This window comes from Falco cherrug, chromosome 1, assembly GCF_023634085.1.
Source record: "Falco cherrug isolate bFalChe1 chromosome 1, bFalChe1.pri, whole genome shotgun sequence".
In the NCBI taxonomy this organism is placed as follows: domain Eukaryota; kingdom Metazoa; phylum Chordata; class Aves; order Falconiformes; family Falconidae; genus Falco; species Falco cherrug.
In genome coordinates this window covers 76477851-76495073 of record NC_073697.1, presented here as the reverse complement: position 1 = coordinate 76495073, position 17223 = coordinate 76477851, and the positions used below count along the sequence as shown (strand labels likewise).

Genomic DNA, 17223 nt, shown 5'->3' with positions numbered 1-17223 from the left:
AGTAACCATTCTTTTTCTGTAATGTTATGCTTTCTCCTTAAAAAGGAGTCATATAATGAAGTTTAGTATTGTTCTATCCTTAAGCATGCGATTTGCATAGTAAGTAGGAGGGCAGGGTGGGCTTGGAGGGACGGATTTGAAGTGCCGTGTGTCTGGAAACACGAGACAAAAGGAACCTCTTGTTTTAGGTGAAGTTTTGATATTCCTTCTCTGTTGAAGATGTAATGTATTTTCAGTGCTGGGTAAATACATAATTGTGGTATGAAACACAGTCCCTCTTACAGTTTGATACTAAGCCAATGGTAACATTAACCTATTTTGAAGTATCAGTGCAGCAGAACTGAAGCAAAAGGGTTTGTTGATGTTAACATAAAATCGGCTTCAAAGCATGGGGAGGGGGAAGGGAGCAACTGCCCCCCACCGAGGGGATTTTCCACCAATTCCCCTTGCTTCTGCTAAAAGGCAGCTGTCAGGTTTCAGAAATGTCACCAGTGATTACAAATGTTTCAAAGGCTGTTTCTCTTCAATAAAAATTTGTCAGAAGGTGAAGGTAGCTATCGCTTTTTATAGCAATACCAACATAGCAGAATTTGGACTTCAAACACAAACTGAAGATAAACTGCAGGTGTGAGGTGGGACCAGCAAAGCCAGCACAGCGCAACTCCTACTGTGCTGGAGTACTGAACCTCTTCTTATAGAGTAGCCCAAAGTAAACGAGACAAACATCACTTGCTCCAAAGGACTACGGAGTAATCTGTTGACATCTCTCCAACAGGAACGACCGCCACATTAAATAAGAGAAAAAAACCCCAATAAATACTTTAAACAAAATACTCTTTTTATTAGAGTATTTTTGATGAAGCATACAGAACTCAAGATTGCTATTTAAAATTTTTACTGTTCAAAGTTTTTCCTTCTAGAAGGATGGTAATGCTATCTCAGTGCATATTATATGGAAGGATCATACCTCTCAAGTGTCTAGCTCATAAATCATATCAATGCTGCACATACTCAGTGTGCAAGCAAAAGAAGGGAACGCTATAATGCAATTAACATACCAAAAATGCACCACCAATACATACATGATCAGCTCCGTGGACATGTAGGCTTAGCAGCACAGGAATGAAAAATAAAACAGTTCCTGACCACAAATAAGGAGTCTGTAACAGATTCAGAAGATTTGTACAAGACCTAAGTGTTCCTCCTCTGCAAGGACTGCAAATTTAGTCACTGGTTTGGAAGATTTTCCAAAGCATCCATTGTGCTGGGGACAGGGATGCAGAAGTCTCACTGAAAAAGGTGACAAAACAGCCCTCACACACCTCTGAACGTCACCATTCCAGGCAGTCTGGTGAAACACTTACTCGTGGCTGCAAGTCCATCTGCTATGGGCAGGCTTCTGCGCTGGGGTCTTGGCACCTATTTCTTCCTCTACCAGCACTGATAAATTTGAGCTCGCATTTTATACACAGGGTGACACTAACAAAGCAGCGCATGTAGGGAGCTTCATCCCTGCTGCCTCTACCTGCTGGTACCAGTTCCTTGAGCATATTGTGTAAGTAACTACCATTACTACCAGACTTCAAATATTCAAGCTTTATTCTTTGTCTACATCTGTGCACAAATACTACAGCTAGGACCTGCAATTCCGTGCCTTTTCATACTGCTCCACTGTTAAGCAAAACCTAAGCAATCATCAGCTTTTATTTATGCAGCGTAAGTTTCCTTAACTTTTTTTTAAAGAATTGAACAAAAATTAGTTTATAAGTATGTTTGGTCAAGTTTATCACTGCATGTGTTATAACTGAACTTGGTTAACTAGCACTTCTCAACTATCTTATGATGGAATGTCTACTGGCAGATTTCTTTAAATGAAAAATCCAGACAACTGAGAGGTATGCAGAAAACTTGTCTTAAATATTTGAATATACATGTGCAATCTTACAGAACACAAGCTACAGTTACAGACATAACATTAAATCTTATTAACCAATAGTGCATAAGAACTTAAAAACAAGTCAGTGAAATCAGTTCAGCCATTGACTTCCTAAAGAAGTCATGCCTCAACTGCATTGTGTGTGGGGGAAGGAAAAAAACAGAGGGAAAAAAAAAATCATTCTTAGGCTTAATAGAGTTTTAATCTACATTTGAAAAGCTGTTTTATTACATATATATACTATGTATAAAATAAATTAAAAAGGGGAAGGAGTAAATAGCTTTGTATATGCTTCAAATTAACACAGACCAGTAGTTCCATAAATGAACATTTTACCATCTTTGTGGTAAAAAGTTGACATAAAAGTTCAAAACCATATAATACTTATAAATAGAAAGAGTTCAAAAGATTTTTTTTAAAAAATTGAATTTAAACATCATTTTCCCTTACCCTACAATACACATTTTGTATGTCAGAGCATTGATAACATTTACAGAGTATTTGAATGTCACATCCACACAAGAATCTGTTACAACGCAGGTAAAAGTACTAGTGGTGTTAAAAGTTAGGACTTCTCCCAAACAACTCTACCTGCTCCTCAGCCTTCTCCTGAAATGAAGGCTATCAACATTCATCACCCAGTTTGAGGTATGGGCAGATGAAAAATCTGCAACTGGTACTCCCTGCCCCGCCTTGCCTCTGCTAAAATAACAGCAACAATCTATTGATCTGGTAATTGACAATGGTGGTGCACAATCTCTTACCTCCATTCAGCATTGATATAACTTAATCACTATATATAAAAAAAGTTATTTTGAAACATAGTATTAATGCTTAACTTAAAAAAAACCAACAAAAAAACCCCATCCACCCCAACTTTAAATCTTCTTTGAAACCATGTTTAAATGTTCTTCCAGATTTAAAGCTTCACATAAACACCAGACAGAAGGATGACAATTTTAAACCAAGAGAGCACCTAAAAACATACCATAGGCAAAAATGAAATCAATCATCTCTCCACTTCATAAAAACGTAGAAACCCTGTCAGCAACAGTAGTACACTCAGAACAAACAAGGTGAAAAGGAGCATCTAGAATACTCAAGAGGCTTGCTACGCTACTTCTCTTTATTGCCCATTCTCTCATTTGTATGGATGGCCACTGCATGACAAGATGCCTGTGATAGTTCTCTTATCTTCCTTTCACCACTGCTGCCAGCTGAAGTCGTCATTGCTGCCAAAGACCAAGAAAAATCCTAGGATCGTGGCAAAGATGACTGTATTCCCCGTAAGAACAAGTGCACACGCGCCCCAGTAAATCTGTGAACAAGGGGACTTCAGTTAGACACTTTTTGAAATTAATACTGATAAGACAAAAGGTAACATCTTAACATCAACTTCTATGGGCCATGATGCAAGAAGGTGGCATCTCATTATTTGTGGTTATGCCAAGAAGGCTGGGTTTACCCTAAATGAGTCAACCAATTCACATATATATATATATATATATAAAAACACACACACTTAGCCAAGCAGCACTGCAAGTTTCTTCTAGCCGCATTCAAAGCACCTGCTCTAGCAGGCACAGCTGTTTTGCTGTAGCATCCAAAAATAGTAAAGTAAGGCTAGGCAACAGCATCACACACATCTGCAGCCCAACTATACTTGCTAACCATGCTACAAGACTCTTTTAAACAGATAGTTAAGGATGCAGGTCTTCCACATGCCATCAGGTATCCCAGTAGCAAAATAGGAGGTGAATGTTTTCCAAGGAGAGTAAGTGGATTACTCAAAGGGTGTGAGGCATTCAAACCACTCATCTGAGGTGTTCTTGCCTAAAGAGATTTTATGAACATGCACTCCATGTTTTTTTACTTAGTAATGCTCCCTGAAATTCACACAAATAAGGTCATCTTTTAAATTATTTTAACGAAAAGTCGTATACTGGGGAAGATATAACAACAACTCAGAAATTTAAAAAATAACACCAATATCATTTACAGGGAGTGCAAAAAGTGCATTTTCTATTTGGTTACTTGCCTGTTAAGTTTTCACACTATTTTCTACCTTGTTTTCCCTGCATTGCATATAGGCTGTTAGATTCATTCCATGACCACATGAAGCAACTAGCCATCATGACATTCTGCCATGCTTCCATTTCTGGTTATCAGTTTTTCTTGCCAAATGAATTCTTATTCCACTGCAAGCATCTTAAGTACTTAAATATTTATAAGAGTTGCTTAGTGCACGAGAGCTTTATTTTCAGTAAAAAAAAACCCAAAACATAAAGAACAAGGTTTTCTAGGGGGGGAAAAAAATCATAGATTGAAATATTACTAACCAGTTCTGCTCTCGCAAACACTATCGGTAGCCCAAATGCTGAGACAACAATGCCTGTTGTAAGAAATATTGCTAGCTCCTTGCAGGCATTACTTGTAGCATCTGTGTCATCTACTAATCTTCTTGCTATGCAGTACGGGATAGGAGAAAGGATGTAAAAAAACAATACAAACAGTGGCCAGTACTGGCTGAAAAAGAAAGAAGAAAAGTTAAAGTTAACTCTATTACTTCCTGTTCTTCCTAAAATCAATACAAGGCATTTTCCCCACTGAGCATCCACATTTGGGAAAGACAGACAACATGCCCAGAGAAAGCAAATCCTTCACTTTGGAACAAGCTGACATTAATCCAATAGACCACATTTGTGAGCGGCTTCAGCTGACCTCAATGGCAGCAACAAAGCACTCACTAATAGGATATTCATAAAGCACGATGTCACTCTGCAAGCCTAAACCTAACGCCATCTCACAAGATGAGGTTAACTCTTCAGTTTAGTGTGTTAGCTTTACATCAGAATTGCAGAGATACCTTTGTAGAGCCCTCACATCATTTTGCCCATAAGATTTCAGTGCACATTCATGGAAGAGTATTATTCTTAGCCAATACTCAGCCACCATGGGGCACGGAGACTTTTTTTATTTTTAAATCTGAACATAACCAACAAAAACATACAGAAATTACACCATCATATTTAGCAACATTTTCTTTTATTGCTTGCAGTTGCACATTGTTTCAGTAAAACCTCACTGCACTGTTCGAGGGGTGACTGCACAGCAATCTTCCTAAGGGTTTGTGTCACCAGCCCTGGTTTTATAACAAAAGAAAGCTGGCATAAGAAAACTAGTCGTATATGTAGAGATCTGCAATTCACAACCACTAACAGAACTATCAACAGGATTTTTGATTCTTATTTAACAGTAAATAAGTCAATTTAAAAGATTTTCTGTAAAGTCAGCATTCACTTGCAAAGGCCTAACCTTCTGAACATTTGGTCTACTACTTCATAACTCCTGAAAACTAAGAAATGGGAATCAGTAGCCCAAAAGTACAGGTAGCAGCTGCCATTATGCCCAGGTGCTACGTTACTGAGTGTGCACAGCCAGGGTTCCACCTGATAGGCACTGACAGCCCAGCTACTGCAGGGTACCCAGAGAAAATGCAAATGCTTCCCTGATAATAAATACATACTTGCTACCTACTTCAGGAGGTGCTGTCTGCTTATCAGCCAAGAGGGACAACACTGGAGAAGTGTCAGAGGACAGTGCATCTTTAACAGTTTGCAGGTGGTAATTTAACTTTCATTGACTTCGCTTTGATGTTCATGGATGAACACATGGCTGGTCTTTTTTTTTTTTCCTGTCTCAATCTTTTGGAAGGAAAAAAAAAAAAAAAGAACCCCCCAAACCCCACCTACACACAGAGGGCTCACCAGTCTACAGTTCTGAAAGGCAAACCATTCTGGAGTTACAGACATGCAAAAAGAAATGAAGAATAGGAAGAGAGTGCACGTTACTTGTATTGCGGAAGGGCACATCCAAGCATCAAGAACATTAGTCCGACTGCTCCCCCAAAGGACAGGCTAATCAAGGCTACAACGAGAACACAAATCGACAGCAGGTCAGGGCTCCAGCGCACCGCGCAAAGCAGCGGCCGCGACCTCCGAACGAGCGCCACCGAGAGCCCGGCGTGCCGCTATCCCCCGCCGAGCCAGAGCCCCCACCGCCCCCCGGACGCCCGGCCCCTCCCGCCAGGCGGAGGGGGCTCAGCGCGGCCCCGGGCGCCCGGCGGAGCGGAGCTGACCGGCTCCCGCGGCGGCTGCCGGCCCCTCCCGCCCCAGGAGGGCCTCACGGCTCCATCTCCTCACGGCCCGCACGGCCTCCCGCGGGGGCGCGGACCCGCCGGCGGAGGCCCAGGGCCGCCCCCGCCCGCCCCGCCCGGCCTCAGTAGGTTCCCGGGGCGCTCGGCGGCCCACCAGGGGAGGGGAGGGGGCCCTCGCCGTTGACCAGGGCAACCGCTCCGCCGCCGCGTACCTTTGATGCCGGCCATGGCGCCGCCCGTCCCGCGAGCCGCACAGGCGGAGGGGCGCGCGCCGGGAAGCGGAACTGGCGCGGCCGGGAGCCGCTTCCGGGAAGGGAGTGCGCAGGCGCTGAGCGCGCCCCGCCCGCCGCCGAGCCCGCTCCGGCCACGTGACCCACCCCACCAAGCCCGCTGCCGCGCCGTCACCCAAAGGAAAAGTCCCCTCCCTTCGCCGCGCACCGCTCCCTCGCCCCTATTGGCCCTGGGGGCTACCGGGGCGGGGCTTCGGGGCGGGGCCGCAGTGCGCGTGCTCCCTGTCAGGCCCCGCCTTTTCCGCTAGGCTTATCCAATGAGAGGTGCCTCCCCCGGAGAAGGGGGTTGACTCACCTCTGGGCTGTCAGGGGCGCTGTCATGGTGGCCGTCGGGCGGGCCGGGGTCTCCCCCGGGCTCCTGCTCCTCCTGTGTGCTGCCGCCGGCCCCGCGCGGTGCTGGGACCAGCCGGGTGAGATGTGTGGGGCTGAGCATGTCTCTGCGAGCCCCGCTGCTGTCCCTTCCATGGCGGCAGGGCGGGGGCTTCTGCTCACGGCCTAGCGCTGTGCAGCGCCGCTGGGGTGGCGACGGCGGCCTGGGGCGGGGGCGTAGCGGGGCCCGGGCAGGAGGGCTTTTTGGCTTGAGCTCCCTTTAAATCGGCCTGTGCCGCAGCAGTTGCCCCGCCGCGCGGTCCCCGGCAGCTGCGCGCTCAGGGGGGTGGCCCAGCGCCCCCACCGAGGGCAGCGGGGAGCCGCCGCCTTCCCCTCGGCGCGGCGGGCGCTTGCTGGAGCTTCGCTTCACGGCTTTGTGCCGTCAGCCCCTTCCCGAGGGGAGGCCCCGGTGGCTGCGGTGACCTTTGTGCTGCCTATTGCAGGGAGGGTGCTGCTGCGGGAGGTGCGGGCGCTCACCCTGCGCCGAGGCCAGCACACCGCGTCCCGGCGGACACCTGCCGTCCCGCAGCTGCAGTGCACGGGAGGCACGGCTGGATGTTCCCGTACCCCTGAGGTTGTCCAGTGTTACAACAAAGGTTGGGATGGCTATGATGTGCAGGTAACTGTTTAAAACTTGGTAAATGTTTAATGGCATCCTATTCCCCCAGATTTGGTAACTTTTGAAGGAGGGTATAGTCGTGGGCTAGCGTACCCGTTCAGTTTGCTTTTTGTTAGAGGACCTTTGACAACTAAAACAACCTAAATACTTCTTGGGTTTGGATTTTCCAGAACTGCTGCGGGTATATCCCTGAAGGCCCTAATGTAAAAACACGGCATAGCAAACCTTCGCTGGCTTTAATTAAAATGTTCCTCAAGTTTATAAAACCAAAGTTTTGTGAACCCCAAAGGGTGCTCTTGCTACTGCTGCATGATTTCCATTTTTTTGTGAACCTCAAAGGGTGCTCTTGCTTTGATATTGCTGCATGGGTTTCCAATTTTTATTAGAGTTGGAAACGCAATAAATATTTGCATCTCTTCAGCCCTACCTTTTAAAAACTAAATTTCGGACATAATTACTTCCTCTTGCATGTTAGTGCGTCAGTACTAGTCAGTAAATAATTATGTATTTCTGTTTTGATAGCTATTACGTACATTTATGCCAATAGATTAACCAGGAATCGAGCATAAAGATAATTGTTAAAACTGATACAATATTGTAAAATTACAGTCAATTTTGAATTGGCAGTTGGTACTGCTGTCCTGGACTATTAATGCAGAAACTACTTCCACCCACCCCCATTACGTGTCACTTGCAGTTAGAGGCGATACCTAAGTTCTGTTACTTCAAGGAAATGTGGGACTGAGGAATCCTCATATATTGAACTGTCAAATCGCATTCTGATTGTGAAGTGTTGCATATGAGTGACGAATGATGTCTGTCCCAATTTTTCATGATTTCTGTGTGGATGCAAATGGAATCAGGTGCAGTGAATTTCAGGCTTCCATATTACGTTTTTGTAGATGCCGTCCAGTTTATGTGGGACAGGCATTTATTAAGTAACTGTCGCACAGGGTACAGAGGTTTGGGTTTTTTTAAAGTGTTCCTATACCAAAGAAGGGATACTTGAAAAACTTGTTCTGTGAAGAAAAACAAAATCTTCCAGAGTTGTAACTGTTCTGTGTTCTGAAAGATTGGATTTTTTTTTAACTTTAGGATTTGAAAAAACATTCTTATTTAACGTCAGTTTGCTAGTCCTTTTCAAAATAAGAGTGCTCAAAAATTTCTTACCCTGTGGCCTTTTACATAATTTGTTAGTAATTATAGCCTTATTTCAGAGCATATTTGGAGAATAAAACAGGTATTTTCATCTCTGGAGCAGGTTTTACTTTGTATTGTGTTTATCTTTTCAGTGGGAGTGCAAAGCAGACTTGGAAAATACCGACCGTTTCGGACAAATGGAAGTGAGCTGTGAAGGTTACGATTATCCAGATGATCCTTACATCTTAAGAGGCTCCTGTAGTTTGCTGTTCAGGCTAGAGCTGACTGAGGAAGGTGAAAGGAAAGTGAAGAACTCTGGAAGCTTTGGCTCTAGCTATTATCAGTCAAGAAAAGAATCTTCCGATTCTGGTGCTGGAGCGATCGTTATAATTGTTCTTCTGGTTCTTGCTTTTGGAGTGTACAAGCTCTTCCTTGGTAACCAGCAGCCTCAAACCCAGAGTTTGGGGGGCAGTGATGGATTCACTAGGCCTTCCTGGCAGAGTCAGCAAACACCTCCTCCTCCTGGTTTTAAGTCCACCTTCACAGGTAGGGTTCTCAGCCATTTAGAATACTCAAAAGAGCAAGCAGTGTTGTACTGTTTTATGTGCAGTAACTGCGGGTGGGATAGACTTAGAACCAATGCATTGGCAGTTGACTCTGCTGCACTGGCTGCAGCGTTGCATTCTGTTGTTCTTTGTTCAAAAGTGAAAATAAGAACTTGGTTTCCCATAGGCTTTCAGGGCAGGCTATGCAACAAGCTGCCCTTTGAGCCTTTGGAAATGCTCAGCAAGTGTTCTTTTCAAATGCTGTGAAACAGGAGGGTAGTGGGAGGGAAGAGTAATTTTCGTAAGTGATCTGGAAGAGAGAATAGTCTTGCCCAGGCAGAAACAAACGGGTGCCAAAGAAGCACTTTAAAACTTTGCAGAAGGATCTTTAAGCCATTGGGCTGCTGACTCCTGATTTCATTCACAGAGCAGCTGATGCAGTTGAGTGCCATGTAGCAGTCCTCCGTTTTAATAGGTGCTTCAGTGTAGTCCCAGTGGCTGGAAGATTTGGTTCCCAGAGCAAATAACAGTGTCTGTGAACTATCATTAGAGGTGCAGCACCTCAGCCTCATGTGATGCCTTTCATCTGAAGTTGGAAATTGTATAAGCAGTGACCGAGCTACTGCTAGGAAAAGACGCATTTTATCTTTTCCCAGAAAACTGATGACTTTTGTCACTTGAAAGTGGTCAGCCTTAGGTGGTCATGGTGTCTAAGGGAAATAAATGTTATCCATCGCGTGTCTGACCGACTCATTTAACCCTGCAAACATGAGATGCTCACAGCACTGGAATGCAAATTACATTCTGACAAGTCGCATAATCTCAATCTTTTCCTTTTTGGTTTTTGTTTGTTTGTTTGTTTGTTTTTGTGGGTTTTTTCATGAGAGAAAGGGGTCTATCAAGTCAAAAAATAGAACAGATAAGGCTTAGTCAAAAGCTTGTATTTTAGTGATGCTTGTTAATGCTTTCTTCCAGGTTTCCTCGAGCCACTTGGCCAACAGAGGGTGCCAGTATAACTCTTTTGGATACCCTTATGCAGGGCATGTGCCCCAGAAACTTTCAGATGTACCTGCAGCAGAAAATTAAAGGGATTCTGCTTCTGTGTTACTAGTGGCTTTGCAAATCGGTTTCGATGTAGTTCTTTCAGACTTCAGACAGTCTGCCTATCCTGCATGTGCATCTGTGACTTTGTGTGGGCATGCCACTTGCCACTGGCATTACTGAAACAGTTACTAAGAACCATGGTTATAAGAGAGGTCTTTGTCATACTGGGAGCAAGCAAAACGAATGAAGAGTTACTTTCTCTTTTTCCATCCTGTTCGTTGTCAGTTAACTGCATCACTGCATTTGTCATTGCAAGAGTCTGAAATCTAGCGAGGGTAGGGCCTTGAAAATAAGTTTTCGTGGTAATTACTGAAAATACTTTGCACTTACATGGCTCCCAATGTGCATGTTAAGGCTTAAGTTATGACATTTTTAATAATTAATGTCAATGATTTTTCCTTAGATTTCAAAGTAAGGAGGAAAACTCCTTGAATGTGGGGCCAGCTTAAAAATATGAAGTGTTATGCTACTTCATGCATTTAGTGTCTGCCTTACATTTAAGCAGATCTCTGAATGTGTACATCTTTGTGTTCGGGAATGTATTTTTAGTCTTTGAAAATCTGCACAGTAATGGAAAGCAATGTTGTTGACTTATTGCTGTTAATATTTTATTTGCTTCATTTTAAAATCCCCTTAACGTGCAGAATGTGTCCTGTGAAACTTGTTTAGCTAGCCTATCTTAATTAAATTCTACTTTTTCTCTGTTAGTGGTTTGACATGTTCCTTAATGTTTACTCTAGATATTTCAGTAAAAAATGACTCAGTTTTCTGAGTCAACATTCAGCCATGGTGCTTTTGAACAAACGAGTTGGTTCATCTCCCTGATTAACATTGTTTTTATAGTAAATTAAGTACTTTTTTGTTGTTGTTGTTGTTGGTAGTGTTCCAGATCAGCATAGTTTAATGGTTATTGACCCAATAAGCATTCATTTTTCCCCCAATGCATTCAAAATGAAATTCAACATCAAATCGAATGTAGATGTAAACTGATTGTTTAAACGGGGGGTGGGGGTGTCTCTTCCGTAATTATAAACAATCCACACCAGTTTGGTGACAAACTAAGTCCTGTAGAACTTTTACATAGTAAATCTTGCCCGCTTGTGTAGGTGGGCATATTTCAGAGAGGCCCTGATGTTATTTTCAGTCCTTGCCTTTTACACTTCCTTACGTGTTAAATCTGTGGTTGAAGCTTATTCTTGCACCCATGTTTTTCTCTAGACCAGCAAATGATTCTACTTCGGTTTTGCATTTTCTCTTTTTTTTTTTTTAAATGGAAGGCATTTTGTTCTGAGTCAGAACCTCATGTTATGCAGGTCACAGGTAAAAAAATGTGTCTCTCCTCCCCCCCACAACCCACTTGATACGCTTGCAGTTTCAGCAAGGTATTTGTCAAGCTTGGTGACTCACGCATAATAAAAACTTTGCAATGTGATTGCAGTTAGCATATCTTTTGATAACAGATACCAGACTAGGATTACCAGAAATGAAACAATACGAAGTAGTTTAGCCTTTAGGCTGAGCCACTGTTACTCAAAATGTGCAGCTGTTCTGAGTGAGATTAGAAGCTCTGTGTTTTAGTGGTTATTTCACTGTTTGGTTTTATGTATTTGATTTCTGTTCCTGTGTCTGCTTCTGGCTTGCTATGTGACCTTGAGCAGATTATTCTTTCTCCATTTCCTTTTCTATTTTTAATCTAATTTGTCTGTTTGTAAATCTGCAGGCAGGAATTCTTTGCCATGTTTTGCAAACATCAGGGCTGTGAGATTGAACGGAAGCTAATTTTAATGTAAAACTCTTTACATTTGTGTTCATTTATGTTTTTTCCTGCTTTCTGAACTGTGAGGCCTTTCAAGTTAAACTTGATCAAGGATCTACTGAAATCAGGTGGAGTTTATTGTTTAATTTTCCATTATCTTTAACAGGGGAGAGTCTTGTTGCAAGAGCTAGCCTGAGGATTAGGTGGCACTAACAGATGTTTCCCATTTTTGTTTTGTTTAAGAAGACAACAGCTTTGGGACTCATTCATCTCCTGGAACCGATTCAGGACCAGGATTTTGGACTGGGTTAGGAGCGGGAGGCTTGCTAGGCTACTTGGCTGGCAGTCACAGGTAAAATATGCATGCTCTCAGACTCCAAGTGTTTAAGCTTTCAGGGGGTATGTCATATATACTCTGTTTACATTGTTTCTAAGCTTTCAGGCCTGTATTGTTCAAGCTGTAAAATCCTACCTCTAGAACAATAGAGGAGCAGTCTATAGCTCCACCAGCAGAGCCATTTTAAACATGTTTCTGGGGAACTAAAATTGGGAGGACGGAGGTTCTTTATTCTGCTTTAGCTACCTGATTACTCTGACTGGGCATGGCTTGCAAATTTAAGATGATTTTACATTTAAATGTTCCATCTGCAGACTTCACAGATGATAATAAGCATAAAACTGTCTGCAGATAGGTCTCCTGTATCAGTGTTATCTCTCCTAAAGTCAGTCTGGATGGCAGCTGCTCTTCTGTGATACCTGGTGTGGTCAGATTAAACTGCCTTTAATCTAATCTCCTGAAGGCCCATGTGTTTAAAATACAGGAGGTGTGGTCTTCCAAAGGACTTGCAGGTCATACATAAGTTGCATTTTTGGAAAAACGTAACAGAAACAGCATTCAAAAGCATTTTCAGTGCTGGAGTAAACATCTGTTCATCATATTTGCTAAACACTTTTAAAATGCGTTAGGTTTAGATAAACAGTTTAAAGGGAGCAATTGCTGCCATTTCAGCCTTCGCTAAAGAAAATACATGGCTCCTGCAGGGAATCTTTAGAGCCCAGGCAGTTTCCTTTAGTGATCAAATAACTGCATGTGTATCAAGTCTAATCCTGGAGGAATTCAGTAATGTAAGAGATTAAATATAATAACAGAAGTTATTATACATAAGGGGTTTTTATATTGAAAGTTTGGGAGTAAGATCATGTAGACAGGAGTGTGTTAAATCATCTTCCTCCATTGTAAAGTGCGGGGTTTTGGTAATGACAGAAGCCTTATCAGGGTTGCCTGTTGAGGAAGTGAAAACTTGGAAGATAAGATAATTTAGACCTAAAGTGTCTAATGTGCAGTCTTGATCTCAGAGTCAAGTAAAATGAAACTGGGACCGTGATGCTATCAACAGTGGAAATTAACTACAAAATTACTTTGGATAGAGCTTTAGATGTCATATCTTGGATTCAATTACCTTTAAGGTCTTTTCCAACCAAAAGGATATTATGATCTTGTTTTATTACATTAATCCCACTGCAAATTCTTAAAAGGTATAATGTGTTCAAGGTTTTATTGACTATTTCTTAAGTCTCAAAACCATGACCCTTGTGTTTAAGCATTATATTTATGTGTTATCTACATGCAGGTTGGTTCCTTGATTTATACACACACCCCATTTCAGTAGCCACCTCTTATGGTACAAGATTAGAGGCCTAACTGAATATGCAAGTCCAAGTGCATGAACAAGCTTCCTAACTTGGGCATCTCTTCCTTTAAAACAGTCTTTGGCCCACTATTTTTTTTTTTTTAATTTTTAGTTGTTTGAAATGATGTGCCTGAAAATGCTGGTGTCAGAAAGTGTGAGAGAGTTCTTCATAAATTTAAACAGCAGGAAATTCCATATCTATAGAAGCAAGTAATGTAGATCAGCGAGTCAAACACTGATATATAACCCTAGATATCCTTGCTCTCAACATGTTAATTACATTAAATAAGGAGGTTTCCAGCTTTGAAACAACTGTCTGCTTACAGTTTTCCCTCAGAGATGCAGTCCACTTGTTTGGAATGGTAACTTCTTAATTTTTCATAAGGTCACTACCAAAGTCTTCCTTCTACTCTGTCTCTCACCAGAGCACAGCCACGTTCCCCATACTGCAGTATGTGGACAGATCCCGCAGCAGCACCTCCAATGAATGGGCAGTCAAGCAATTCCACACAAAGCAGCAGTTCGGGAACAAGAACCGCTTCTGGTAAGGCGAAATACCTTTTAATCTCCTGAAGCTTGAGAGGCTTTGATCTATCAAAATTAAACCTCAGATGTTAGCTGAGGTTTAGCAAACATTCTTTGTTTTATTTTACCAATTGGTATAGGTGGGCATGTAACAATGTCCCTTATTTCCATTTCCTGTGGAAGTAGGGCAGCACTGTGGGATGTGAAGCTCCCCAGGCCTACAGTGAGCATGGTACCACTGTTACTGGGTTTGTCTTCATCTGTAAGGTGCATTAGTTTAAAGCTTTCCCCTTTGGTGTGCACTATACATGCCCTTCTCTAGAAAACATCAAAAAAACTGATTTCTTTGTAGAAAGCAGGTTGTCTAATCTGCAAGAACAGAGTATTTCAGGCCAGTCAGCCCACAGTTGTTTGCTGTTCTACTTTATGTAAATATGTTTAATTCATCTTGCTTGCCTCCTTTAGCCTTTTTAGAACTAGAGAGCTCAGTGGAAAGATTATGGTGGAGCTGACAGTGTTTTTGGTTTTTTTCTTTGCAGGCTTTGGGGGCACAAAACGAAGATGAAATTCTTGATGTTACAGGATCTGAGTGATTGAACTAACTCTTCCTGTGTACTAGTACTTTTTTTTATTAGTAGTAGGCTTCAGAATGGATATGAGGTATGAAGGACTAGGCAAAGGATTCCTCTCTTTCCCTGTGGAAACGTGGACCTTCACTCTTGTTTAGAGTATCACAGGTGCTGGAACATCCACTGTTTCAAACCAGCAGCTTCTCATAAGACACAAAATAAACTCATCCAGGTTAAGAATGATGTTACAGTGCCTATATATCTGTCTATGCTTGAGGAATTACGGCAATGATAGCCTTACCAGATTTTCAAAGCAAGTGGCTTACTTGTGTTTGGGGCTTAACTTTGTTGAATTTGGAATTTCTCAGTGTTCTTCTTTTTCTTGGTGGTCCAGCATCTGAAAGGCCTAGTGTGTAATCCACCTGATACCTAAGGGGTGCTGGTTTTTTGAAGCTACTTCTGTTTGTCTTCATAAAATTCATGTGAACGTTACTGTAAGTGCAGTCAGCTACGAAGATGAGCATTGGCATTTTTCATTAGTGGAAAAAAGCAAAACTATAGATATACAGAGACTAACATTAACATAATGCTTGTATCTGTGCTATATGACAGATATAAAATTGGAGCCAAAATTTGCAGATTTGAGGACACTCCCATGTTTTAGGGTTTATTCAAGTGGCTGTGCAAACCTGGGGAATTCTGTGTATAAATTGGAGGGGGGGGGACCCTGAAATGAGTTGAGATGGTCCTTGTCTGATTTGGACAATTTTTCTGGAAGGTGGGTCACTTAAATTCAGGTGGCTACAGACGCTTTGCCCATATTGAGGCTCTGGACTTTCATTTTTACAGTGGCTGTCAGCAGTGCTGTGACAACTTACGTGAACAATCTGTCCTGCTAAATGATCTGTCCAGGACACAGTAATCCAAAGATGCTCCTTGCTAAAGGGAAGGGAGCAGTCTTAATCCAAAGCTGATAGTATCTCTAGAGCATGGCAGGCCCTGAGACTAAGCAAAGAGAGGAAATTGAATGTCTAATGAGATGTAAACTCCCTCAAATGTGGTTTTTAAAAAAGAAGTGCTGTCAAAGAGCAGGAGGCAGAGAGGGTTTGATGTTTTGGGGCTCTGAGAAGTGTCATATAGTTCTGGCATGATTGACTGTGCCCTGGGAGAGGCATTTCTGCAAAAAACCAAGAGAAACTACTCAGGACTGGGGTAGGGGGAAGGACTGAAAAATGGGCTGCTTGATCACCAGGTCTTCTCCAGAGGCCATCCTAATACCGCTTAGAAGCGTGTGTGTGCACAGCTTTTCTGTGCCGGTAGCAGTCTGAGAACCACAACTTTCATTCTTGTGAAAATACTGTCTTGCAGTTGATGTAAACTATTACAGCAAAAGCAAAGCACTGTTTTGCTGCTACAGGCTGCACCTCCACAAGGAGATTTAGCAGGGATGGTTAGTCTGAGGTGGTGACTTCAGTGTTACTCATCAAACAGCAGCTATGTCCATTCATGAGTACAGAAATAATTGGCTCAAATGATAATACTTGAGTTCAATGTGTGGTTTAAGCAACAACCACAAAAAATACATAGAAATCTTTAAGGAGTCAATGGAAGCTATAAAAAAGTGTAGAGCTTGCACTGAAAACATGAGCATTGTGATAAAATTGATAAATTGAGGATAAAATACTGGTTTGCTTCTCAGAGCTGCTTGAGGACTGGGGGGGAAATTTCTTCATTAATAGCCTGTTCTGTCAACCTAGAAAGGAAATAGCAAAGACCTTACTGTTGGCCTATTAGAAAGTTTTACTGTTTGTTAGGGACAGAATATGATAAATCTTTATCTTTGTGACCAAATATAGCAAAATAATTTACTTTGAATTCAGAGTTTTTACTTATTTCTAGGTGTATTCAGGTTGCAACTTGTACAGTCAATACTCTCTGCCAACTAATTACGCAACAATGAAACTGGATTTTTGCTAACTGGGTAGTTTGAAGTGAGGTTTGCTCTCAAATTATGATGTGTTGTGAAATGTTTTGGACAATGTTTTTACTTGTATTTATAGTTTCTGTATGAAATGTGATCTGATGCATAAACCTGATGAATTACCATAGTTCGTGAATCTGTTTATAGCACGTTTTTACCCTTCCCTTTAATAAAGTAATGAAATAAGTAAATAAGGAGTGTTTTTGTCCTTAAAGCACTATTCTAAGACCTGCAGGGATGGCACTGTCTGCTTTTCAGGGTCAGCTCTGTCTCATTGTCCACTTCTCAGGTGGTATAATAACATCATTTACCCCCAGTTGCAGAGCTGCTAAGCTGCATATTGTTTTACCAGAACAAAACCAGACTGAGTTATTTTACTGGTTGGATTTTCAATAGCAAAATAATGCACCACGTAAGGAAATGAAAGATTTCTTATAAATCAAAGTTTCACATATGTCTGCAGAAAAGCTCCGTTATGTCGGGGAGTTCCTGGTTTTACAAGGTAATTAGCTGAAGCTTTCAGAAGCAGTTACGATCGCTGC

At 42.2% G+C, this 17223-nt stretch overlaps 2 protein-coding genes across 3 annotated transcripts; one reads left to right on the top strand and one right to left on the bottom strand.

Annotated features, from left to right (window-relative positions):
- Positions 1–1896: 1896 nt before the first annotated feature.
- On the bottom strand, positions 1897–6456 carry LEPROTL1 (leptin receptor overlapping transcript like 1). Its single transcript, XM_055695852.1, has 4 exons — positions 6305–6456; positions 5788–5863; positions 4276–4462; positions 1897–3254 (listed from the first exon to the last, which is right to left on the bottom strand). The coding sequence occupies exons 1-4, from the start codon at positions 6318–6320 to the stop codon at positions 3138–3140; spliced, it is 396 nt and encodes a 131-aa protein (XP_055551827.1). The 5' UTR covers positions 6321–6456; the 3' UTR covers positions 1897–3137.
- A 181-nt stretch (positions 6457–6637) lies between these two features.
- Positions 6638–16875, top strand: SARAF (store-operated calcium entry associated regulatory factor). 2 transcript variants are annotated; one of them, XM_055728608.1, is made up of 6 exons: positions 6638–6792; positions 7195–7370; positions 8663–9056; positions 12162–12267; positions 14032–14150; positions 14671–16875. In XM_055728608.1, exons 1-6 carry the CDS (start codon positions 6702–6704, stop codon positions 14694–14696), a joined length of 912 nt encoding a protein of 303 aa, XP_055584583.1. In that variant the 5' UTR covers positions 6638–6701; the 3' UTR covers positions 14697–16875. The 2 variants fall into 2 exon arrangements, with proteins under 2 accessions (XP_055584583.1, XP_005436741.3); XM_005436684.4 differs by having other exon boundaries at positions 12159–12267; positions 14671–14943.
- Positions 16876–17223: the final 348 nt, after the last annotated feature.